This window comes from Nansenia antarctica, assembly GCF_963989245.1.
Source record: "Nansenia antarctica genome assembly, chromosome: 7".
NCBI classification, from domain to species: domain Eukaryota; kingdom Metazoa; phylum Chordata; class Actinopteri; order Argentiniformes; family Microstomatidae; genus Nansenia; species Nansenia antarctica.
The window spans coordinates 59653847-59681198 of record NC_137677.1 but is presented as its reverse complement, the minus strand read 5'-3'; the positions used below and the strand labels follow the sequence as shown (position 1 = coordinate 59681198).

Genomic DNA, 27352 nt, shown 5'->3' with positions numbered 1-27352 from the left:
AATACTGCCGCAATTAACAAGGCAAGGGAAATGGTTTTGCAAGAAGTTGCTGACAGATTAAATGCATAGGTCATACAAACCCCTACTTATTGTTTTATGTTCATTTAGTAATAAATTAACATTCACTACTGTGGTGATATCAGCAGGCTATACATTATTAGTCACTAGGATGGCAGAGTGGTATCAGCTGTTGCCATTATCACCAAGCCTTATTATTAAGACGGGTGTTCGAATCCCGCTTCTGACATACACTTTTTACTGCATTTTGTTGTCTGATGCTTGTACTCTGCAATTTGAATCTAGTTTAATCTAATCTAAAAATGTATGTTTAAAATGATGGTGTAGGCTAATTTATTAGAGAACTGACATAACTACAAAGGTGTTTGAAGCCTTTCTGACTTGTAAATGATGTTCTTCTAGCATTGTAACTGGACCCTGGATTTGGCATAGATTGTTATTTCTTATGATTACTGATGGATAGATGATTCACTTATTTAGACAGATGTATTTATTGTAAATCCATTTGCATGAAGGTGTCTATTAAATGTCAAGAAGATAAACATACAATTAAAATCAAACCCTCACCTGAGGCAAGGATCAAACCAGCAACTTTCTGATTGCAAGCTGGCTGTCTTGACCCCTGTGCCAAACAGACAGTGCTGCTTCTCCAGATGCAAGCTGATACACATACCTATCTTTTTACACCATTTTATTTATCTATCTATCTAGCACACTATCAAACTATATCAAAATATCAAATTATCTATCTACAGTATCTCGTAAAAGGTGGGAACTAATATTTCCAAAAAGACACTTGATGGGAACTGTCGTTCAGGATTTAGTTTTCGCCTGTGAGACATTTTTGACACACTTCTTACTTTAACCAGACCGCAAACCTGGTCGCTACCACGTTTGTTCTGAAGGATTGGTTGGGAATTATTTGAGCCACATTCATGGAACAGAACTGAAATTATTGCGAATTATCAAAAATAGTCTTGATTATCTCTAATTGCCCTTCGTGGAATAGGGCCCAGGTCTAGTTCTATAGATCATGTCGATACATAGACAAGTCTAGTTTCTATAACCAAATTTGACCAAGTGATGGCGCCATTGTTTCATCCCTGGGATCATTGCCGCCACCACCACCAAGTTTATGACGGGGCCTCAGCTCATACTGTAGGGCTGCTATAGAAAACTGTGTTCTGTGAATGACAATAGTGGAACTCCTGTGTGTTTTTACTGTGTATGTAAATAGGCCACATTAAGCTTGTTTAAGCATTTAAAAAACGTAAATATGGAACAACACATTAGGCCTACCGGTATATGTAACTATATCCTGAAATAATGGATACATAATAAATAATGTATCGTTTGACTGCTGTACTTCACATGGGACACATAATGGACTGTACACAAAATATTCTTTTGTTTTCCACTCTACTCAGCAGCACTTACATAGCAAGTGAGTTTCAACCATGAGAGGTGTCATACAGAGAGTAGTTGGCCTTTTACTGTGGCCCAACAATTCAAAGTGTCTCCTACACTGTATAGGTAATTAACTGTACACAGATGATGTTTACATATGCTGTAATAAGGTAGCCTACTTCATACCTTATGTTCGCTACTTCGTTAATATGCTATTACTGCTTTAGTCATCTTCGATCAGGATACAAACTAGATGACTCGGCAGTACCCCAAGGAGAAATCAATAAAACAATAGCAGCAATAAAAAACTTCTGTATGTATTCTGTATGACATCGGCCATGGTCGAAACTCACTTGATATATTCATATTCTAGAAGTACTGCAGAGGAGAGCGATAGTAAGAAATTAATGTTTAGTCTTGAAGTATTTGTGTACGGTCAATTATGTGATTCGGAAGGCCTAATCTCGTTCCCAAACACTTTCGCCAATGCAATAGCCTGAGCCCAGTATTTAAAAACCTTTCATCTGGATTAGAGTGAGGTACCTTTACTGAGGCATCCTCCACGATCAAAGCAATAGAAGAGCTGAGTCTGGAGCCCCAGGCTGAACTTACCACCATGGACCTCCTTAAAGAGGAGCCTTCTACAATGGTTAAAGTTTAACTACATAAAAATACAAAATAATATAGGCATATAACTCATCAAACCCCTGTGCAGTAGATAGGTTAAATACAGAGCGATGAGCAGGTGGAAGCTTCAACCAAATACGTATCATCCATTGAATTTGGTGCGTTTCTCATCATTATCCCCAGAGATACATGTGATAAAGCAGATGCCGTCCCTTTTGTAGAAAATATTCACTATTTTCGGTTTTGTACTTTTGTAGTAAAATATTTTTATACAAGCATCCATTTAATAAAAAAGATACATCAAAGATACAGTGGCGGGCGGTGCATTTCACACCTAGGCCTTCAGTGATGTCCGACACATTCCTACCTGAATTATTCTACCTCTTAATACCATCGTTATGACGCCATGGCTCTAGAAACTAGACAGAAACACAGTATAACCGGGCGTTGCATCACCTTAACATAGTCAGACAAGTACAACAGAGTTATATTAATATTTCCGAAGCATTTTTAATCAATAAATCCGCATTTACAATGAAGAGTGTTAAACTAACATCTTTAAGATCGCTACATTACCCACGTCTCTCGTCTCGTCCACCATAATAGCGACAAAGGGTGCCTTTTTAATCTCCATTTTGATCTCTTCTTCCATCACTTCAGCAATAGCAAAAATCAGGTCGTTTTGTATTTTGCCTGACGTCCCAGTAAACACTTTGTTTGTGGACAGGTGGTAATGTAAATCTGGGTTGTTTTCAGCCAGAAAAGAAAGAAGCTCAACGTAGTTTCCTCTGTTTGTGGACTTGGCGCTTTCATTGTGTCCCCTAAATGAAAGTTATTGTTTACCCAAAAACAGGACACAATCGATCAGTATTATCGATCAGTCAACGAAAGCTTTCGTTGTGAGGCTCCGTTTCCCTGCGCACTTTCAAAAGTTTCACATCTACCGGCATAGTTCCGCATCTCAATAGTGAATATCAATAGTGCGTATCAATAGTGCGTAGCAATAGTGCGTATCCAATCAAAAGACGTGCTGGGTGCTGACATCATTGAGCCTTACAGCAGGCGCCGTTGTTGCTTTTGCTCGCATCTACGTAGGTTTACTAGGTACGCCACAGGTTTTCTCGTTCCAATGTTAAGTTACAGGTCGAATCCGCAGCACCGTTTAATGTGAAGGCGGGCAGATTTTTGAGCCCCCTAGCAACACATTTTGATTGGATAAAAGCTCTAACATAAAGGCCAGCCCTCCAAATCTCAATCGGAGACTGGAAGCAGCGCAACCAAGAGGAAAGCTATGAAATGAAGAGAATAGACTATGGGGAATCATTAATACATATTTGTGGAAAATATATATTAAAATAAAATGTATATTCTGATGATGTTTAGGCCAGCAGAGAAGGCCTTGCTGGCCCTGACGGCACACCACTGCAAAGATATGAAAAAAACATGGTTGTGCTTTGTTATAACTCGGGTGGAGGCATCTAAAAAAAATAAAAAGGTCCTTTGAAGGCTTTAGTTCCTCTATTATTAGTAACTGTACAGCAATTTCATTGAAATCTCTATGCAGGCTTTGACATAATAACAAGTAAAGGAATTCTCTTGAAGAGAGAATACTTGGGATTCTATATTAATTCTGTTTGCAAACATGTACAGTAACCTTTTGACTCCTTAACTTTCAGATCCCTCTTCACGTACAACAATAACCATAACTGAAGGCCTTTAAAATAAGGTCAGTTTCATAAATTATTGAATTATTGAATTTCATATCCTTTTTTGCAAGCTTAAGTTTGCAGTATGCTCTATGACTCACGTCTCCCCTCTGTGCCAGAAGCAGAGTTTCTCCTCAAGGATAATAGGCTTTATTGAGCTTTAGACCTCTTTCATAGCACGGAATACTAACTGCCTTTCGGAGCTGGCGAACCACAGCATATAGGTCGATGTTCTTTCCCTGATTATGCAATCCTAGCAAGAAATTTAAAAGTCAAACCTTTCAATCTAGCGGAAACAGCAAACTGCTGGTGACACCGACAGTAGGAGTCCTCTTCCTGTCAGTAGACCTGGGAAGACGGGGGGCCGTCTGTGAGACACTCTGCATGACTCCCTCCATGTATTAAAGAGAGAGAGAGAGAGAGAGAGAGAGAGAGAGAGAGAGAGAGATCTGACGCTAAAAAGCTTATTAAAAGCTAGCACCAATTTACAAGTTGTCTTGGCACTTTTTTCATGTTTTTAATAGACCTGTGTCAATACACTTAACCCTTTTTTTTGTCAATTCACAAGTTCAGTTTTTTTTTTTTCTGCCTGACTTTCCGAACATATCCTCTGCAGGAACAATAGGTTGGCTACAAGCACAGGCATCTTAGTTACAAAGTAAAGTAAACTAAGTACATAGTAGTTTTAAGTAGGCCTACATGTCTTAATGAAGTATGTTTATAGGCAGGGGGTAGGGGGCACTCTGCCTCTGTCAAGTTCTCATAGTGGATGAATATTTCATTACACATTAGATGATATACAGAGATACAGTATATAGAGATTATACACTACAATTATTGTATCTCTTTGAATAAGTCTCAAATCTAGGTTAAAACTTTGAGAGACATAGGAGAGAGAGAGAGAGAGAGAGAGAGAGAGAAAGAGAGAGACAGAGAGGTAGACACACACACACACACACAGAGACAGACCATCAGCAAAAGTATAGACCTCCCGATTTAAACACACTCCCATTCAAACACACTGCCATTTAAACACACTCCCATTCAAACACACTATTCAACCGAATATACCGAAAGTAGTTAACCCTATAAATGTTGAAGAGATCCCTGTTACAAGGAGGTAATTGAAGCATTTCCGAACAGCTGATTACCATGCCGACAGGGAGAGAGGTCATTGTAGAGACAGGGGGGCATTACTGTAACAGCTTCAGCCCATGACTCCCACTGAGACTGTCATGACTCATTCACTCAGTCATGACTAAATCATGAGGGAGGTCTATACTGTCTATACTGTAGCTGATGATACATCTGTCTGTCTCTGTCTCTATGTGTACACTAGTGTGTGTGAGTGTGTGTGTGTGTGTGTGTGTGTGAGTGTGTGTGTGAGTGTGTGTTTGTGTGTGAGTGTGTGAGTGTGTGTGTATGTGTGAGACTGGTGAGAGTCTCAGGAGGAGAGCAGAAGCATGAGTTTGTACGTCAAGGAACAGAGTGTGTTCTAGTTGGAGTGTGTCTGTTAATATTGTGTTTTGCATTACTTTAAGCTCCTTGCTGCATTGTGATCTAATTTACTTATTACCTCGTTAACAAATCCATTCGCTTTCTCCTTTTTAATAGAAAGTACTTTATCTGAAACCTGTTTATTTTGCAAGTTTTTACAATAAATGTTGGTTTATTTATATATATATATATATATATATATATATATTCCTTTCTTTCCTAGCACCAGGGGAGCCCCCCCTCCCAAATTTCGTTGTTTGGTACCTGTACTATAGCAATGACAATAAAGACCATTCATTCATTCATTCATTCTCCCGTCCACCTCTGTCTCTTGTCCCCAGATTCTATTAAATTGTTACTTCCCTCTAGCTATTCCACATTTAAAAAAAAAAAATTTGTCAGAAATAATTGTCACTGACCCCCAAATTGCTTCTGTTAGGAGGTTTTATTGTTAATTCTTCTAGCACCAGTTAGTTAGATATCTTATCAGTTTTCCTGTTATAATAGGCACGTTATCAGTATGGTACCCTACACAAGACCAATTATTTATAAGGTATTAAGGAGTTACTGTCAGTCTGGGACTGTCTGGTTTAGCCTTCAAGCCAGGTGCAGCAGGAAAACTCCCTTCTTAGCTCTCACGACACACGAACACAAGACACCACTCAATTCATAGTTTTAGCTCATTATAATCAAGGCCATCATGTAAAATCTGAAGTGAACAACCTTGTCTCCTGAGACCGCCTCAGGAGTTAGGTCCAGCTGATCTCTGTACTCTATGTGTAATTTTCAATAAATATACCAAGTGTGCATTAGAGAACTTCTCTCCTCTTTCTTGTAGCAGTCGACAAAAGAACCGGATCTGTTTAATTCTAACACTTCCAATGAGCGGGCCGGCGCCTTGCATGGTAGCTTGCCGCCATTGGTGTGTGAATGGGTGAATGAGAGGCCATTGTAAAGCTCTTTGGAATAAGGCGCTATATAAGTGTAATCCATTTACTGTTTCACTGTTATGAATGTGTGTTTGTGTGTGAGTGCACATTTGATTAGAATGAACATTACCTTACTGTACATGAGATGATCTGATGTAAGAGGACGTAAGAGGATGCGGTCTTGAAAACAAGTGTGTGCTTGAATATGAATTGTGTCCCTCTCAGACGGTGTGTGAGGGAGAATTCCGATTAGATATGTGCTGACGTGGGCATGGTGGTGTGCATCTCTTACAGAGACAGCAATACATTTTTGAAGGCCAATTGGATTGTCTCCATAACCATGGAACTGTATGGAAGTCTCCCTACTTACATAGATAGCTAGTAGAAAAACAAGAATGAGGCAGCATAATGTGACGTATGTGGCTGTGGTTTGTTGTTATTCCCACTCCTGCCGTCTGGGGGCGTGCGCCGTGCACCCACATTTGGGTCATTGGGGTTGTACTGGCCGTTTGTTGTCATTCCTGTATTATAGAATAAAGTGAGCTGTAGCCATTGCCTGCAGTACCTGTTACATCGTGTACATTGCTCCCCGCCTCCGCCATTAGACCTCTGCAGCTCATCCAGAACGCTGCTGCCCGGCTGGTATTCAACCTCCCCAAATACTCGCATGTCACCCCTCTCCTTCGCACCCTGCACTGGCTCCCGATAGCAGCTCGCATCAGATTCAAGACCCTGGTGCTTGCATATCAGGCAGCTAAAGGGACAGCCCCTGCCTACCTGAAGGAAATGGTAACCCCCCAAACTCCAGCCCGCTCACTCCGCTCCTCCACCTCGGCTGGCCGACTGGCCCCACCACCTCTGCACAGCAGTCGTGCTGCCCGATCACGTCTCTTCACAACACTGGCTCCCCGCTGGTGGAATGAGCTCCCCACGGCTGTTAGAACGGCAGAGTCACTACCCATCTTCCGTCTTAGACTGAAGACCCATCTCTTCAGGTTACACCTTAATTGCCCCTCCTGAGACATCTTCTGACCCTCACCACTACGTCTCCTAAAGACGTCCGCTTTCCCCTCTACTGTGTCCCTAAGAACTTCTATTGCCCCCCTTGTACTGTTTCTCTGTTCCTCCAGTATAAAAAACAAAAAACAAACAAAACAAAAAAACTAGGTTTTAGAAGAAGGTGATACAACAAGAAGGTTTTTTCCTTCTATCAATGGCCCCGGGCCATTACTCTTCCTGCCATGAATGGTGGACTGCTGATTCACATGCTTAGCATTCAAATGTATTGATTGTAAGTCGCTTTGGAATAAGGCGTCTGCTAAATGCCAAAAATGTATATGTAAATGTATATTACTATCAAGAATAAACAGTAACCAGTCTGTATTCATACAGAATAAATTGGCGACGAGTACGATTCATCCAGTGATCGTTAACGGCGCTGGGTGACGAGGAATCCACGTTTTCGTGGATTGATGTCTCTTGTGAAAGTGGAATCTTTCAGCAATCACAATGGGCTTCGGAGAAAAGTGTGCTTGCAGGACTAATAGCCCAGTATATTGCAGATCTGAAGAAACTGTCGGAGCACTGTGAGTTTGGGGCTTACCTGCCGGAGGCGCTGAGGGACAGGTTTGTCTGTGGCCTCATAAGCGAGTCCATCCAGAAGAGGCTATTAACAGAGACTGCCCTCACCTATCATAAAGCAGTGGAGATCGCCGTGGCTATGGAAACAGTGGCGAGGGAGTCCCAACAACTCAGCAGCTCCTTAAAGATGAATGCAATGTCTCTCTCATCTACTCCGGGGAGAAAATGCACCCGGTGTGGGAGGACCAATCATATGGAGAGTGACTACTTCTACAAGGATCAGACATGTCACCGCTGCGGTAAGAGGGGCCACATTTCACATACATGCAGAGAAAGTAAGCAGGAAAATAAATCAGTAGGGAACACTAAGTGGGAGAAAAGAGGGGACAAATGGAGAGAAAAGTCAAACAGACAGATAAATAAGTTGAACACCAGTATTAAGCAGAGATACGGATAGAGACTCAGATGGTGAATTAACCCTGCACATGGTGAATGTAGCTGATGATGTCACCCAGCGGGGAAATTCAGCCATATTCAGGACACAGGGGCAACAGTTTCACTCATGTCAGAGAGACTGTACAAGGAAAAATTCAGCCATATTCCCCTGCGCCACAGCCACACCCTGCTGAAAACATATACAGGTGAAGTGATTGCACCAGTGCGGGTTGTAAAAGTGAAGGTTCAAAATGCACAGAGAAAGAGCACGGCTCCCACTGTATGTGGTGAAAGGTGATGCACCCCCCTTATTTGGGCGTGAGTGGCTGAGAAGAGTGAAATTGAACTGGAGAGAAATTAAAACTGTCAGATCAGTACAACGCATGCAGGGGGACACCTTGGAAACAGTGTTAAAGGGGCATGCAGATGTATTCAAGGACGAATTGGGAACATTGAAGGGCTTTGAAGTAACTCTGACACTCAAGCCAGAACATCCGCCGAAGTTCTGTCAGGCCCGTGTGGTCCCCTATGCACTCAGGCCCAAGGTGGACGCCGAGCTGGAGCGCTTGCAGCAACTAAAAGTGATTTCTCCAGTCCAGTTCAGTGATTGGGCCACCCCTATCGTGCCAGTCACTGAGAAAAATGGGAGTGTACGCATCTGCGTGGGACTTTAAAGTGACTTTGAACCCTGCCCTCTGTGCTGACCATTATCCCATACCTCGTATTGAGGATATATTTGCTTCCCTAGCGGGGGGGGCAGCATTTCAGCAAGTTTGATCTTTCCAATGCATACTTGCAGGTGCCGGTGGAGGAGAGCTCCCGCAAATATCTCACCATCACAACTCACAAAGGTATGTTCTGCTACAACCGACTGCCCTTTGGCATAACGTCAGCGCCCTCCATTTTTCAGCGCGTCATGGATCAAGTCCTTCAGGGGCTCTCCAACGTGCACTGTTTTTTGGATGACATACTAGTAACTGGGGGTGATGACGCTGAGCACCTGAAGACGTTGGGGGTGGTGCTGAGTTGACTGGAGAAGTTTGGCCTCAGGGCGCAGCGAGAAAAATTTGTGTTTTTCAAAGACTCACTGGAATACCTGGGACATGTGATCGACGCCACTGGCCTCCATAAATCCCCAGAAAAGCTCAGGGCGATTGCTGAGGCCCCAGCCCCAACGAATGTAGGCCAGCTTCGCTCCTTTCTGGGATTAATCAATTACTATGGCCGATTTGTACAAGACATGGCCACAACACTCAGCCCCCTGCACGCATTACACAATGGGAATGGTCTCTGGAGTGTGAAAAGGCGTTCTGCTTCTGCTCAGCGAAGGAGCAGCTCCTCTCGGAGAGTGTATTGACTCATTACAACCCCCAGCTGCCAATCAGACTGGCATGTGACGCCTCGCCCTATGGCGTGGGCGCAGTGATTTCGCATGTGATGCCGGGGGGGTCAGGAGAGACCCATAGCGTTCGCCTCCAGAACGTTGAGTAAAGCCGAGCAAAATGACGCGCAAATTGAGAGGGAGGCTCTGGGAATCATATTTGGCGTGCGCAAATTCCATGCGTATTTGTACGGGCGCCATTTCACCCTGCTCACTGACCACAAGCCACTGACTACGATAATGAGTCCCAGCAAAGCCATTCCGTCAATGGCGGCTGCGAGACTGCAGCGATGGGCCCTGATATTAGCCGCTCACAACTACTCGATTCACTACAGGTGTGCGGCGGAACATGGCAATGCAGACGGCCTCTCACGCCTGCCACTGAAGGTGGATCACAAGGATAAACCAGGTTCAGTGGATACTGTATTGATACATCACCTGGACTCGCTGCCAGTATGCAGCACTGACATTCGCAAAGAAACAAGATATGATCTTGTCAGGTCACTTTCCTGCAGCACAGGGGCGGGACAGTGCACTGACACCCTATTACTCAAGGAGGGACGAGCTCTCGGTGGTACAGGCGTGTCTGTTGTGGGGAAATCGGGTGGTTGTACCTCCAAAATTGAGACCCCAATTATTACAGGAGCTGCATGCGGGCCACCCGGGAATAGTTCAAATGAAAGCTGTGGCTCGTAGTTACATCTGGTGGCCCGGGGATTGACACTCAGATAGAACAACAGGCCAGAGTGTGTCAGTCATGTCAGCGCAACCAGAAATCTCCCGGTCTCTCACCGCTTCATTCCTGGCCGTGGCCAGGCACGCCATGGCAGAGGATTCATGTGAACTTTGCGGGGCCCTTTGAGGGTCATATGTTTATGATAGTGGTGGACGCCCACTCACTCCAAGTGGCCAGAAGTGAAGCTACTGGGCTCCACCACAACCGCTAAGACTATTCAAGTGCTACGGGGGTTGTTGCTAAGGGGGTTGCTAAGGGGGTTGTTCAGTCGCCATGGACTGCCAGAAGGTCTGGTTTAGCGACAACAGGCCGCAGTTCATTTCGTGAGTTCGCGTGTTTTCTCAAGGAAAATGGAGTGAAGCACATGCGCTCTTCTCCATGTCACCCAGCCGCGAATGGTCAAGCGGAGCGTTTTGTGCAGACGCTGAAGCGATCGTTAAAAGCTTTCGATCACAAAGACGATCACAGTGCAACACAGATTCGATTAGTCTCTGCTCAGCTACAGAAATGCTCCCCACTCCACGACTAACGAATCTCCTGCTGTGCTCTTCCTTCGCCGCTTTCGCTTTCTGTACGTTGCACTCTATTACAAACGACACTTTTCACTATCTCTCAATTCATCACTCTTTTTCCTCTGCAACTGTCTCTTTTGACTACATGATGATGTGAAAATTAGAGAAAATTGGACATTCATCCATGGACACCTGAACAGATAAAAAAGGGTAGGTTTTGGATAGGAGAGTTTAATGGCCTGCAATCATAGAACCTTCTTCTCACTCGGGGAGCAAAGTGCATGCTGTGCTAATGGTTAGGAAGACCGCAGCAGAGTCATGCATGCATGATTTCTCTCGCAACAGTCAAGTGGGCGCTGCAGTCTTTTGAGAACCAGCTGGGTAATGAAGATCAATGTTATCGATGCCTGTTTTGCTATGCTAATGTCGCCTGGAGAGGGAGTGAGGGGGGGGGGGGGGGGGGGGGGGGGGGGGGGGGGATGTCAGAGTTTGAACTAAGGATTTTGAACACATTTTCCATAGAACTTAATTTCTAAAACTCATGGCACAAGGATAGGAAAACAGAATAAGGAAATGTCACTGATGTTTTTAAGAACTTGAGGGGGGTTTGAAGAGAGTAGAGATCATATTGAGTGTTTTTAAAAAGCCTGGAAGAGTTTTTTTCACTATTTTGTCTATGAAAGGAACATAATCGATTTCAGTCAGTCAGGTTTCAGTGGTGCCATTTGGTGCCATCATGAGCACTTTCATATTCCAGGATCCAGGAAATGGATTGACAAAGGGATATTATACTGTATGTAAGCTTGAGAGGCATCCACCTCTTCAAGCTTGCCTTCACCAGTTAACCCTCTCCCCCTCCCCTTCCCATGTGTCCCCAGCACTACCTTAACCTTTTTGTGTCTTTTTATTATTACTACTCGATCTTTTCAGTTTGTAAAGTGTCTTTGAGTGTCTAGAAAAGCCCTATATAAGATTAGTGTATTATTATTATTATTATTATTATTATTATTATTATGTAATGTGAGAAGACCTTTGAAAAGAACAATTTGTGGTTACGTACTGTTTCGCCACGTTGAATGGCAGATTCCAATGATAATGTCTGTAAACCAGTCACACCTGTCAGTGAAAGTACTGTAACCCTATGAGGTTATTGACCACAACCTCAATGTCTCACCTCAACAACCAACACCAACAACCACTAATATTGGTCAATACAGTAAACACAGAGATTAAAGAGGCTTTGGTAAAACAGTTCAACAATTAAAGCGGTAATACCATTACCATAGTACTCTCAGCATATTTAACCAATAAACCTTGAGGTTAGAAACCTATTTTGTAACGTGTTCTTCTAGCCTACTCAGACAAGCTCTCAGCAAGTGGGTCAAGAGGGTCCTTGAAAATGAAACCATGGTATTTTGAATATTTATGTTGAGCCTAGCCGAACCCACACACTCCACACACAGAGAACACTCCACATCATCATCTCCGATGGTCTATAAGTGCACACACAATAGGGGCTATTCTTTTGTGTCCTTGTACAACCCTTCCTCCGGTTGGCTCGCTCGAGGAGATCAGGCGGGGGGATGTTAAATCATACTGGACTGTTGTTACTGTATATAGCCTAATGTTTCAGATGTCTATTTTTTTTATTCTATTATTCAATTGTCATTTTATTTTGTTGTTGTTGTTGTTTGTGGTGTGAGCTGCTGTAATGCCTTAATTTCCCCTTGGGGATCAATACCTGTACAGTACAGTACAGTACCTGTACTGTAGCAATGACAATAAAGTCCATTCATTCATTCATTCATAATAAGTATCTATCTATCTAGATCTCTTAGGGGTGTACAGAGACATCATTATCTGTATTGGTATTTGGATAGAAGACCGGAACTCATGTTATTATAACCTAATATTCAGTGGCAATGCAATTTTTGTGCCTTCAAAAGATCACATTTATTTAATATTGGCATATAATTAATTATGACTCGGAAGTCATAGCTGGATATTATATTCAAAGCATTGTGTTGGAGGATGTCCAGAGAGGCTGCGAACTGATAGGGGCACAGAACATGGGTCAATTAATTTGATAATCTGTCGTATCACATCTTGTTGCACCACGAATCCCATTTGAATGGCACGAAGATGCATCCAACGATAGCCTTGCATTTGGCCACTTCCTGATAGTTCCTCCTGCACAAAGGCCATTACCTCATTTAAATCTGAGTGATTTCTCCTTCTGTAGCCTAAAGACCCAGGGAACAACGTCGCTTCAAAGTACGAATACTTGTTATAATAAGGTGATTTTGTGCCAATAGACAAAGAATGTCCTTATTACTAAAGCCAATTCCAAAGTATAACTTGATAAGAGCATTCATGTCATTCATTTTAACCAGTAGGACCAATAAACACTAATACATTCTGACTTTTTATCTCAGAAATTCTGACTTTAATCTCAGAAATTCAGACTTTTTATCTCAGAAATTCTGACTTTTTTCTCAGAAATTCTGACTTAAATCTCAGAAATTCTGACTTTAAACTCAGAATATAACCCCCCCCCCCCCTTTCGAATTTAAAAAAAAAAAAAAATCAAGTTGGTGGCCCTAATACTCTTCCGTAAACATGTGTATTAGTTACTTTCTCATTTGTTGCAAGAAATAAATATGCAAGATACTTCGTCTGCAATACATTGAAATATTCGGTCATATTGATGGTTAAAAAGTGGTGTCACAAAATTGTATAACTATTAATGAAACTGTATGGTTCGTAAATAATTACAGAACTCTACAGACATAGGCCTATATTTTCCGCGATTTAAATTTGCACTCTGACTCACAGGAGGCGTACTGGGGAGCACTGTGTTTTGGTGTTTGCCACTTTACGTTCTTACTTCTGACTTTTATTTTACAGTGTGTATGCGTTGTCAGTACGAATGGCACGTCACTAAAACTACAACACAACATTGAAACGGTGTGGACCTCAGTTCTTTCATAACTATATCTATCTATCTATTGCAGGCAATTTAGACAGAAACCTCTTTGAGTGTATTTCTATTGTGTAAACAAAGCGGGTAACTGTATAAGTACATTTAAAAAATAGATAAGAAAAGAAATAGGACATTCTGACACAAACAATAAACAAGACATAAACACCAATGTAAATGGCATGATTTACAAACTGTAGCATTGCTACTACCTCAGCAAATATTTTCAAGTCAAGACTGAAAACCACTGGCGGACTCAGCGGGGGCAGGGGGGGGCGACCACCCCTCCTGGTGCCCCCACAGTTGAAAAACGTCTCTCTTAAGTGCCCTTTTGAGTGGCAAAAATGCCCTTTTGAGTGGCAGAAATGAGAGGACGTTCCCTATTAGTGCCCCTCCAATGGTCTAAACTTGACCGTGTGCCCCCACAGTTGAAAAACGTCGCACTAAAGTGCCCTTTTGAGTGGCAACATTAGAGGATGTGCCCTATTGGCTGCCCTTCCAATGGTCTAAACTTGACCATGTGCATTGATGGGGGGTCCCATGTTGTGCAGTAGGTGCCCTTTTTTCCTTTTCGCCCCTGCCCTTCAAACAGCCTGAGTCCGCCACTGCTAAAAACCCCATCTTTTTAATATTGATACGGACGTGAGCAAGTGTGCTGTGAACCCGTGCTAAGGTGACGTAAAGACCTTGAAAGCAAAGTTTGACTTGAGAACACATTGAGTCAGAATGTGTTTTTCTCTGTTGTTGTTGTGAAAGTCAGCCGTCTGACAGGAAATTTGTGGGAGAGGGAGAAAAGATTGTGAGAGCACAATCAACACAGTCTCCCCCGACATCCACCCCCACCTCTATGTTGTCTGAGGACTCACAACAGTAGCCTCCTCACTCAGACCTTATACGTGTTTTTGATCAACGTTTTTCATATCTAAAAATATTACCGTCCACACCAGCATGTTTATAAAAATGTCTGTATCCACATGCATACGCATGAACGCAAAATAAACGCTGTCATTGAGCATTCCACACCAGTAGTCGGCGATATAATTTTAACCCCATAGCCTCGCTGGCCAATCAGACGCCTCTGTGTCTCAATGTTCTCGATCATTAACCGTGCATTTATCTGTAAACAGGTTAAAAGTCCAGTTAACAGTGAAAGAACTAGAAGCACTTTGCACACATCCATTTTCCTCGTTTGTGTAGCCTCGACCACTGTTGCCTGTTGTATGCAAAGTAGTTACTGGTGCCAGGATATGACGTTGAAGGGAACAGCTAACAGCTGCAGTGCGCATGATCATAGAAATCTACGTGCATGATGACGTGACAAATACAAAAAAACTGTCTATCTCGTCCACACGTCAAAAATATACGGCGAATATACAGCGTTTTTAAAAACAAATCTTCACTCTGGCCGGAGTTTTTCTAAATGTTCGTTTTCAGGGGGCAAAAACTTGTTTGCGTGTGGACGAATCCCCCAAAATGAATATAAAAATCCACGTTTATCAAAAAAACGTATTAGTGTGGACATAGCCTTAGGCATGTAGACATGATCAAGAGGATCTTGCTGAAGTTCAAACCAAGCATCAGAATGGGAAAGAAAGGTGATTTAAGTGACTTTGAACATGGCATGGGTGTTGGTGCCAGGTGGGCTGTTTTGAGTATTTCAGAAAGTGCTGATCTACTGGGATTATTCCACACAACCCTCTCTAGGGGTAACAGAGAATGGTCAGAAAAAGAGAACATTTCACATAACACAGTTCTCTGGTTGAAAATGGTGGTGGTGTTGTGTACTGGTGTAGGGGATATTTTCCTGGCATAAATCAGCAACTGCGTGATATTATAATGTCAATATGGATAAAAAAAATCTCAGAAGAATGTTTCCAACACCTTGTTGAATCTATGCCACGAAGAATTAAGGCAGTTCTGATGGCAAAAGAGGGGGTCCAACCCAGTACTAGCAAGGTGTACCTAAAGTGCAGGTGAGTGTATATAACAGAAGAAGGACACACACACACACACACACACACACACACACACAAACAATGCTGAGCCATTTGCCTTACCAAGCCACTCAAAGAGAACAAATAGAAGTGTAATGTGAACAGCAAGGCATCATTGCTTCCATTAACTCCATTAGCTCTGGAGAAACAGACATCGCAAACCTGGGATGATTTGATTATGCTCTGGTCTGAAAGTATTATCCTGTACAAACAAGACCAGGAGTCAGTCTGTCTGACTACACACTGATAAGTCACAGTAGTGAATGTTCATTTATTTTTTTAAAAATGACAATAAAACAATAAGTAGGCTAGTATAACGTACGCCATCTGTCAGCAATTATTTTGCCAAGACATCTCCTTCGCCTCGTTGATTGCGTCAGTATTGCCCTTTTTGGCGATTATAGTCATCATAAAGCTCCATCAGAAGGGTTGTTCCGCTGATGCAAAGAACACCGCTCTGCTCTCTAATTTCCCCTTCGTTTTTCACCATAGTATCTTTGTTTCGACAATCTGTGAGACTTTCCAAGCCTGGCCAGAGTTAGCATTGACGAGACACGGCTGAATTGTGTTATTGGAATGGCTTGAGTCTTAAGTCACAGTCAACATTAAATCTTTTTTTTTCTTTTCTGAGTGGGGCAGTCCCACTCATATATATATATTTGTATTGACAGATACAGTAGAGATTTAGACAGGAAGGATGGGTCGACCGGGGACCCTGTGGTTACATGGTCAACGCTTAACCCACTACACCACCTAAGCGCCCCAGTCAACATGAAATCTAACCGGGCGTTTTTAATTAAGCGCTGCTTTATTTAGCGACGTTGATGAAATACCCCCCGGGTCTAAGAGTATTATACTGCACAAACCAGACCAGGAGTCTGTGTAGGCAGTCTGTCTGCCTACACACTGGTATACAACCAGCCTAATGAGAGCCTGATGTCAGGGACATAACAATTAATAAAAGCAAAAAGATTCAAGATCAATTAAAGGATTAAAGATGTTTATCACAAGTAAACAGGAGCAAGAACAATAAGCATCATCACACAGAGGTGACTGGATCTCCTTCTTAAAGCCAAAATAAATAAGTACCGTAATTCACTGAGAAAATGTTGTTTTTTTCAAGGTCCTCGGGGGTAAATCTCAGCTTGGCAATGGGGCAAACACATCAATACCGTTGGCTTTTCAGAGGAAGTCAGTTACATATATTTTGCATTGAAAACATGCTTGCACAAACACATAATACAGTAGCCCTTTGTATTGACCTTTCCTACTCTTGAAGCATGAAACTTGTCTCAAACTTGTCTCAACTTGTCTCAACAAGTGGGGTTTGGACCAAGTACCGTATTTTCCGGACTATAAGTCGCGGTTTTTTTCATACTTTGGCTGGTCCTGCGACTTATAGTCAGGTGCGACTTATATATCAATAATTCATAATCTCTGACTGACATGAACTGACATACGGTAATCTCTGACTGACATGAACCAAGGAGTAACTTCCGCTAGCGCCTCATACACGATAGAATAGCCATTATACTTGACAATGTGGACATTAAACACGACAATGTGGACATTAAACATGATGTTATGGACCTTATACACAATGTTATGGACGTTATAAACGATATTAAAGTCATTTATTCCTTCCAGAGACTGTTCTATGTTGCTAAGTTACCCCCGCGAGGCTATTTTGCTACTTCCGCTAGCGCCACATACGCGATAGAATAGCCATTATACTCGACAATGTGGACATTACACACGACAATGTGGACATTAAACATGATATTATGGACCTTATACACGATATTATGAACGTTATACACGATATTAAAGTCATTTATTACCTTTCAGAGGCTGTTCAATGTTGCATTGTTTGTAGGCCGCCCTTCATCCTAACTACTTCCGTTTTTCACCAAGCTATCTTTGTCATGGCCTTATACACGATAAATAGTCGTTACACTCGACAATGTGGACATTAAGCACTATATTATGAACGTTATACACGCTATTATGAACGTTATACACGATATTAAAGTCATTTATTACCTTTCAGAGGCTGTTCCATCCTGTTTGCTTGCTCCCGCGACGCCATTTTGCTAACCTTCGTTAGCAACGCGCTAGCTAGCCCTGGCTTTACACTCGATAATTTAAGTATTTCTAACCTTTCAGAAGAAGTTTTAACGTGAATTATGTCCTTCCTGGGCTTACAAATCCTCTCATGTCTCTTCACAGTGCCAGACTAGAGTCAAGCTCAACAGGGTCTTCTTTCCCCGCTGATTCCGCCAAGCCCGTTCCCTTGAACCATGCGACTTATAGTCCAGTGCGACTTATATGTGGTTTTTTCCTCTTCATGACCCATTTTTGGCCTGCTGCGACTTATACTCGGGTGCGACTTATAGTCCGGAAAATACGGTATTGCCCAGAAGCAAGGAGGGTTCTGCCATTGATGGGCTACAAAATGCAGAACATGAGTTTGTACAAACAGATGGTCATAGGATGATGTTGATGTGTCCATCGGTATGTGGTGTGTAGAACGTGTGTGTGTGTGTGCGTCTGTTGATTTCTGCCTGTATATCTAAACAGGAAAGCATGAATGTCATGAGTACATTTTGAGAGTCTGACTCCCTGTGTAATCGTCTATCCCCATGTAGTATCTGTCTACACCCCCGTGCCTACAGCGCCTCCTCTTCATCATCTGCTGTCGTACTACTGTTCATCACGGGCAGAGACTCCTTCAGAGAGATGTCGTCCACCTGGTTGGCTCTGTCCTCCGGCTCCTCCGGGATGGACGGGTGCAAGCTGTCGGGGTCTGAGTTGCTGATGACGTATCCAGGCAGGGTGGCGTGTGTGTTCATGGCGGGAGCTCTGTTGCTACGGTACACGCGACTGGAGAACAGGGTGGTGGAGCGCGTGGCGGGGCCGCGGCCCCCGGCCAGCTGCGATTGGCTACTGGTGCTGTTGTTGTTGAGGCCCGCCAGCACCGACCCGTAACGGTAGCTGCCACACACCACCGGACCCTTCCAGTCTAACGCCAGGTTCCAACGGGTCCAGGTCTTCTTGATCTCTGTCTGGACCTGAGGGTGACAGAGCGAGAGAGGGTGGAGGGAGGAAAGAGAGAGAGAGGGGGGTAGAGGGTGAGGGGGTGGAGGGAAAGAGAGAGGGGGGGGAGAGGGTGAGGGGGTGGAGGAGGGAAAGAGAGAGAGTGAGGGGGGAAAGAGAGGGAGGGGGGGAAGAGAGAGAGGGGAGGGGTTAGGGGTAAATTGAAAGATGGGGTTACAGCAGGTAGGCCTCCAAATCATTGAACTTTCCTTAAAATATAATTTATAGCTTATAGCTTGTGTCTTATGTTTATAGCTTGTGTATACATGTAGAAAATATTGTATTTAGTCTGCCCCTCACTGTCTGACTGGCCTGCACAGAGCCCTGACCTCAACCCCATCGAACCCCTTTGGGATGAATTGGAATGCCGACTGCTAGCCAGTCCTTCTCACCCAGTGACCTCAGTAATGCTCTTTTGATTGAATGGGAGCAAATCCCAAAGCCATCTTCCAAAATCTAGTGGAAAGCCTTCCCAGAAGGGTGGAGGCTGTTATAGCAGCGAAGGGGGACCAACTCCATATTAATGCCCATGGTTTAGGAATGAGATGTTCAACAAGCACATATGGGTGTGATGTTCGGATGTCCACATACTTTTGGCCATGTAGATAGATAGATAGATCGGTACTTTATAGATGGAGCTTGCTGTAACAGGATGCAAGCTCGACTAGTACTGGAAGTATGATAATATGTTAAAGTAGCACTTGGATCAGGGTGTACAGTAGAATCACATTGATGTTGACACTCCACACTCACTTCTCCATTGCAGTAGCAGTAGATGATGGACACGAAGAAGCCCTGGAAGAGATGAAAGAGAGTGTGGTGAGAAGGCCACAGGAAATAAAAACCTCCTGAAACCCAATGCACACGGCGTGCGATTTTGTCGCACGACAACATTCGATTCTCAATTCACACCACCGAAGTGAGTGGGTGTGAATGGAGAATCGAATGTTGTCGTGCGACAATATCGCATGCCGTGTGCATTGGCGTGCATTGCGATATTGTCGCACGACAACATTCGATTCTCCATTCACACCCACTCACTTCGGTGGTGTGAATTGAGAATCGAATGCTGTCGTGTGACAAAATCGCACGCCGTGTGCATTGGGCTTGAAACCTCTCCATCCCCTCTACCCTGTACAGTTTCTCTCCTGTATATATAAAAAATTATAATTAGTAATTGTTCCTTCTTCTAGCATTTTGACTGGCCCGAGCTAGATTACTTTGCGATGACTGATGGATAGATGATTCACTTACTTATACAAATGTATTTGTTGTAAGTCGCTTCGGATAAAGGCGTCTGCTAAATGCCAAAAAATGTAAATGAAAATCATCAGTTGTAAATATGTTATGGGAACTTTGCATAAACATCCTTCGTGGTTTTGCAGACATTATCAATCTGGTGACATCACACAGAAAAAATCCATTATATCCTCTAAATGTTCCTCTTTGATCTTTCGCTCTCTCTCTTAAGAGCTGACAGGCTATTATTATTTTTGGTCCTTCACTGCAAACTCTATTCTGATAGCTCTCTCTTTCATCTATCTCTTTCCATCCGTTCACCAAGGCCTTTGGCCCCTAGTCACTGTTTCTGTTTTGTTTGTTTGTTTGTCTATCTGACCATTTCCTTTAGAATTGTAAAGTGTCCTTGGGTTTTTATGGAAGGCGCTATATAAATCCAAGTTATTATTATTATTATTATTATTATCTGTCCAGCTGTCTTTCAATCTCAGCCCTAAGGAATGTGCATGTCATCTGCCCTTCCATAAGTCTGCTTCCTCCATTGTTCCTGTGCCTCTCCCTCCACCTGTGTGAGTTCCCTATTCGGTTGTTAAGTCGTGACGTGTTTCCGGGTCCAAAGTTGGCTGAGGCGCTCTCTTCGAAATGCCTCAGTACCCCTCTCTGGAGGAGCTGTACAACACACGCTGTCTCAGGAGGGCCTCCAAGATCTCCAGGGACCCGACCCACCCTGGGCACGTACACTTTGTCAAGCTGCCCTCGAACAGGAGGTACAGGACCCCGGCCGCTAAGACAAACAGACTGAAGGACTGCTTCTACCACAGGGCCGTCAAGGCCCTGAACACAGAAAAGGCCTAAGTTCTGGGCCCAGGACAGTCCGGACGGATTGTATGGCAGCTAGTGCTGAGGCACAAACATGTACATTTTCAAGCCTGCAAACTGTGACACTTTAAAATAATGTGAAAAAATACTCTTTGTGCAATATGACAACCCTAGTTGACTATCTGTGCAGTATAGTACAGTGGATTGTGTACATAGCCTTTATTGATGTAAACCAGCTCCTTACCTTCTTGTGATTTTATGCATTTATGCTTTTTCTAAAATGTGTTTTTTTTTTCCTTTCCTAACACCAGGGGAGCCACCCCTCCTAAATTTCGTTGTTTGGTACCTGTACTGTAGCAATGACAAATAAAAGTCCATTCCATTCCATTCCATTCCAGTCCATTCCATTCCATTCCAATAATTCATTATATTTATATAGCGCTTTTCCAAGGCTCAAAGACCCTGACAATATGGGGAAAACGAGAAAGTGCTGTGTCCCTTGTTGTATGAATAGATCCGAGTCTAAAAAACGATTGAACTGTCATTCTACCGCCTTAGTACACTGGTACTCTTCTGGTTTGGACCCGGAAATTGCTAAACGTCACATTTGACGTCAGACTTAACAACCAAATTGGGCCTTACACAATGGTGTACGTATTTATTCAGTACATCTGTGTGACAGAGGCAGAGACTAAGTTACTGAGGCAAGCAGATGTGACCAGGCCGATAACAGGGAACAGTAAATGTCATCAAATAATTGTTCCCACTCTTTGATGTCAACGACTGAATACTAATTGATACTAGGGAATATAGAGATGGTTCTTTTTTTCTTCAACCTTTAGTTGAGCAGGAGGTCACAAAAGATACATCTCTTAGGTAGGCCTGGTAGCCCTGCACCCACTCTTTACAGTGAGGCTATGCTGTATCATACAAAATTACATTATAATAAGCAGAACTTTTTAATGACCAAACCTATACTGTATGTTAACCTTTCTTAAAATATCACATACCATTTGTTATACCATGAATCATAGGATCCTTCTCAAGTTCTTGCCAGTGAAATACTGTATGTTTGTATTCTGTTTTAATGAGTACATGCTTTGAGAGATACTGTATGAACGATGGTGAACAGTACATTTAAAAAGGGCTAAAACTTTGTTTAATTAAAAACCGTTAAAAAGAAACACCAGGCTAAGGGCTGAGAGCCATTAATACAAGAACAACACTCTTCCTCAACAGCATCTACCCACAGCCTGTCTGCTCTCCGCAGGCTCAACCCAACTTACTCAAGACTCATGCTGCACTTTGTGACAGAAAAATAATTAATTAATACAAAATTACAATATTATAATGGGCAGAATGTTTTAATGACCAAAACTATATTGTATGTTAAAAAGGTTTCTTGAAAAGGTCAGATACAGTATATTCATTAGCCCTGCCATGGTGGGATCAGATCTGGCAGAGTGGTGAAGTCTGACAGGGCTAATGACATATTATGTATTTATTCCTGTTCCCCTGTGCCTGTGGTACTCTAGCCTGACTCCTGACCGCTGACTCCAGCCTCCTGTTTACCTGGCTGCCCTAGCTGCCTGCCTGCCCTGTCTATCTGCCTGCCTGCTCTACCTGCCTGCCTGCTCTACCTGCCTGCCCTGTCTATCTGCCTGCCTGCCCTACCTGCCTGCCTGCTCTACCTGCCTGCCTGCATGCCCTAGCTGCCTGCCTGCCCTGTCTATCTGCCTGCCTGCCCTACCTGCTGCCCTGTCTGTCTGCCTACCTGCCCTACCTGCCTGACCTACCTGACCTACCTGCCCTACCTGCCTGCTCTGTCTGTCTGCCTACCTGCCCTGTCTACCTGCCTGCCTTTCTTTTTTTCTTCAACCTTTTTTTTAAAAGTAGGAAGTCACATCAAGACCAAGGTCTCTTTTACAAGGTAGCCCGGCACACACACTTGTACTACTACAACAGCCTCTCCAGAGCCAGCCAGAGGAGATTAGCCCTTCTGTCCTGGGAGAGATGACTGGATGATTGCAGGGCTGGAAGTGTAATCTATCATTATCACCTCTGGAACAGCTTGCCAGAGGAGCTGAGAGCGCCACAATCTCTTCAACACCTTTTAAAAGTCATCTTAAGAAACCTTTTTTATCTTAGCATTCTCTTGAATCCATTTGACTTTCATCTACCTTCTTTTACTGTGTTACACTTGTGTCTTATTTTCCAGAGTACTCATAGTACCTTATATTGCTGTTTATCTTTACTGTATTGTTGTGTTGTTCATTGTACTGTTGCACTTTCATTATTGTTAGGCACCTTATATTGCAATGTTTCATGAAAGGCGCTATATAAATACAATCTGATTTGATTCAAAGTATCAGCACGTTTTAGTTCATTATCCCACAAGTATTATTGATCATACAGGTGATATGTGCAGAGAGCAGTACAGTACAGTAGCCAGTAATCTGGCGTGTCCTAAATGGACTGCACTTATATTGCGCCTTATTCCAAAGCGCTTTACAATGGCCTCTCATTCACCCATTCACCCACACATTCACACACCAATGGGGGAAGCTACCATGCAAGGTGCCGGCCCACTCATTGGGAGCAATTTGGTGTTCAGTGCCTTGCCCAAGGACACCTCGGCACGGGGACAGCCAGGGATCGAAATGCCGACTTTGCAATCATTAGATGCCGGCTCTACCTCCTGAGCCACAGCCACCCCCTCTCCTCAAATGTCACTGATATATAAGGCTGTACCGGGGTACACTATGATTGATGAAGCAAACATTTTGTAGCTTGTTTATTTGTGATGGATGACAGTGAGACGTGGTTGTAACCCAACCTCCCCGAGGCCCACTATGATGCTGATGGAACCAGTTGCGGCTATTAAAAGATGGCAAGAGTTTTCCATAGAGAATCTATCATTTACATTTACATTTTTGGCATTTAGCAGACGCCTTATTCCAAAGCGACTTACAATCAATACATTTGAATACTAAGCATGTGAATCAGCAATCCACCATTCGTTGCAGGTAGAGTAATCTAGCTCGGGCCCGGGGCCACTGATAGAAGGAAAAACCTTCTCCCTATCGCCTTCTATTAAAACATTTTTTTTTTGTTTTTTTTTGTTTTTGGGAGAAACTGAGAAACAGTACAAGGGGGGCAATAGAAGTTCTTAGGGACACAGTAGAGGGGAAAGCGGGTGTCTTTAGGAGACGTAGTGGTGAGGGTCAGAAGATGTCTCAGGAGGAGCAGTTAAGATGTAACCTGAAGAGATGGGTCTTCAGTCTACGACGGAAGATGGGTAGTGACTCAGCCGTTCTGACGGCCGTGGGGAGCTCATTCCACCAGCGGGGAGCCAGTGTCATAGCCGCATGGCAGTCTAATAGACTTAACAAAAACATCCAGTAAGGCCTGGAAGCTTGACTAAATTCGTAGAGTGGTGTAGGAAATGGCTACTGTATTATGGCATGGGAGAATTTCCTTGTGGACAATAAACTACTGGAATCTAATCTAACATACTGTAAGTGACCTCCCAATTCCCAAGTGCTAAGTACCTGGAAGGAGTTGAAGAAGAGCTCGCAGTACATCCTGACCTCCCAGCTCCGTCCCTCGAAGGTGTGTGGCATTCCCACGAACACGATGTAGTGGACCCCAAACACCAGCACTAGCACCAGGGTGGACTTGGCCAGCTTCCTGTGGATGCAGAAAGAGAGAGAGAGAGAGAGAGAGAGAGAGAGAGAGAGAGAGAGAGAGAGAGAGAGAGAGAGAGAGAGAGGGACACAGGGTCACCAATCATTACAGCACAGCCAATTCACTCATAACATAAACACGGACTTCCTGTTTGCACATCTCACATCTGGCGGCAATTAGTCAACTGATGTCGACAAAGTGTTTACAGTCCCTTGCTGGCCATCAGTGGGTCACTACCTCGCCGACGTCCATTAGCTATATAATTCCCTCATCCATCAGTAATAAGAGATCCAACTAACGAAGCCTTCAGTATTTGAGGTGATAATTATACCACTTATATTACACCATATGTAAATGCCCACGTTCTAATGGGAGTATGGGGTCATCTGACATAGTGGTGGTAGTGGACTTCAGTGAACTCATGAGTGACGCCCACTAATGGGCCAGCCTCCAGGGGAAAATTATACGTTTATGCTCTCTTCAGGCTACATCTTGACTGCCTCTCCTAGGGACCTCTTCATCCCCACTTACCCCCCTGTATAGTTTCTTTATTGTAAATCATTTAAAAAATCTTCCTTCTTCTAGCATTGTGACTGCCAGTGGCCCCTGGTCCTACCATAGGTTTGTTTTTCTTGTGATGGATGGAAGATTCGCTTACTTAGACAAGTATTTCGTGAGCTTAGAATTATACGGTTTTATCTCCATTTTTGGTTGAAATTGAGTTTTTTACATAATCTGATCCATTAGGTGTTTATTAATGCCTGTGTGGTGTTATTTTTAAAAATGTTGACATTTTTGAGTTAGTAATTCATAAAATACAAAGGTTCCATCTCACAAAACATAATGGAATGTAAAAACTTTGACGCTCAATATCTCTGAACTACCCTAAACGGAGATAGAACCTTATAATTCTAAGCTCACGATTTGCTGTGAGTCACTTTGGATAAAGGTGAACTGTCTAAATTGTCTAAAACGACAACGCGGAGCTCTCTCAGAGCTCTGAGGAGGTGACTCAGCCTAGTGTACCAACATGGCCGCCCCCTTCTCTGTGTCTGGCTCTGGCCTATTGTATTGATCACTTTCGTTAGCCCAGCTGAGTGGCATGGTGTTTGCCCCATCTGGGACCCCGGTGTAAACAAAGGCCTGTAATTATCATGGCTTTTAGCAGCAGTATTGGGTTTGTTTGGTGTCTTCTATGCACTCACTGCAACACACACACACACACACACACACACACACACACACACACACACACACACACACACAGTTAGGTCCATATATATTTTTGGCACAAACAGAACACAGTTATATAATGAATATGGGCTTAAAGTGCAGGCTCTCAGCTTTAGGGTAAGGGTAAGGGTTTAGGAATTACAGCTCTTTAAACAGCTCTCATGGCAAGTGAAACAGGCCATCCTTAGGCTGCAAAAACAAACAAAAAAAGAAAGACCCACAAACAAACAACAACTGAAGAAAGCTGAAGAAGGCCTGGCAAAGCATCACAAAGGAGGAAACCCAGCATTTGGTGATGTCCATGGGTTCCAGACTTCAGGCAGTTATTGCCTGCAAAGGATTGTCAACAAAGCTCCTGAAAATAGGGGACTGTGTATAAAAATGGTTGCAATTCCTAAACGTTTCATACTATATTTTTGTTCAACCCCTTGAATTAAAGCTGAAAGTCTGCACTTCAATTACATCTCGATTGTTTCATTTCAAATCCATTGTGGTGGCATACAGAGCCAAAATTATGGAAATTGTCTCTGTCCAAATATTTACGGACCTAACTGTATTCAACCTTTTTGTCATTGCACAGAGTACAACGAAATATATTTTTTTGTTCTAGGCACAGGGTCAGTAGTCAGTGCCCCTGGAGCAATTATGGGTTAAGTGCCTTGCTCAAGGGCACAAAGGCAGTGGTAGGCACCTTAGATATGGTGTCAACAACCCTCCAGTCACCAGCTCACTTGCATCTCCCACCTGACGTGGGGATCGAACCAACGACCTTCCGATTGCTAGCCGGTCTCTCTCACCTCTAGGCTACCTGCCGCCCCCCAACACTGCTCAAGACATTAAGGGAACGATTCAAGGATATGCCTCCCCCAGACCATCACTGACACGCCAAACTGCTCATGCTGGGTGATGTTGCAGGCAGCATAACGTTCGCCACGGCGTCTTCAGACTCTCACGTCTGTGTGCTCAATCGAGCTGCACAGCGCTGGGTGAAATTTATTAACAATCGTTTACGCTTCTTAACCGTAACAGATCGATATCTCAATTAATTGACTTGGTGTTATAGTGTGATGAGTAAGTGTTCCCTTAATTTTTTTGAGCAGTGTATATGTTACGGTACATGTGGGAATACGGTACATGTGGGAAAACTAGGGCTAGGGTTAGGTGCTACGTCGACTTGGTACATGCTGGCATGTCTAACCCTAACCCTAATCCTAACCCTAACCCTAACCCTAACCATACCCATACCCCTAACCCTAATCCTAACCCTAACCGTAGCACCCTAGCACCTAACCCTAACCCTAGTTTTCCCACATGTACCGTATTCCCACATGTACCGTAACATATATAAAATGCAAGACGCACACAAGAATAATTGCACCGTTCCGCGGCTGGTTATGAACTGATAACAGTAAACATATTGTGCAAACATATCCCGCTGAGTATAGGGATTTAACATGAACATGCCGATGAATAAT

At 43.4% G+C, this 27352-nt stretch overlaps 1 protein-coding gene across 1 annotated transcript in view; it reads right to left on the bottom strand.

Annotated features, from left to right (window-relative positions):
* Nucleotides 1-18472: 18472 nt before the first annotated feature.
* Nucleotides 18473-27352, bottom strand: part of pth2ra (parathyroid hormone 2 receptor a) — a gene marked incomplete at its 3' end in the record, with an annotated part of 31441 nt that continues 22561 nt past the window's right edge. The window contains exons 10-12 of the mRNA XM_080535784.1: nt 24509-24647; nt 19653-19694; nt 18473-18874 (exon numbers count right to left, since the gene is read on the bottom strand). Of these exons, the coding sequence (XP_080391910.1) occupies nt 18473-18874; nt 19653-19694; nt 24509-24647 (583 nt within the window). The remainder of the gene's footprint in view (nt 18875-19652; nt 19695-24508; nt 24648-27352) is intronic.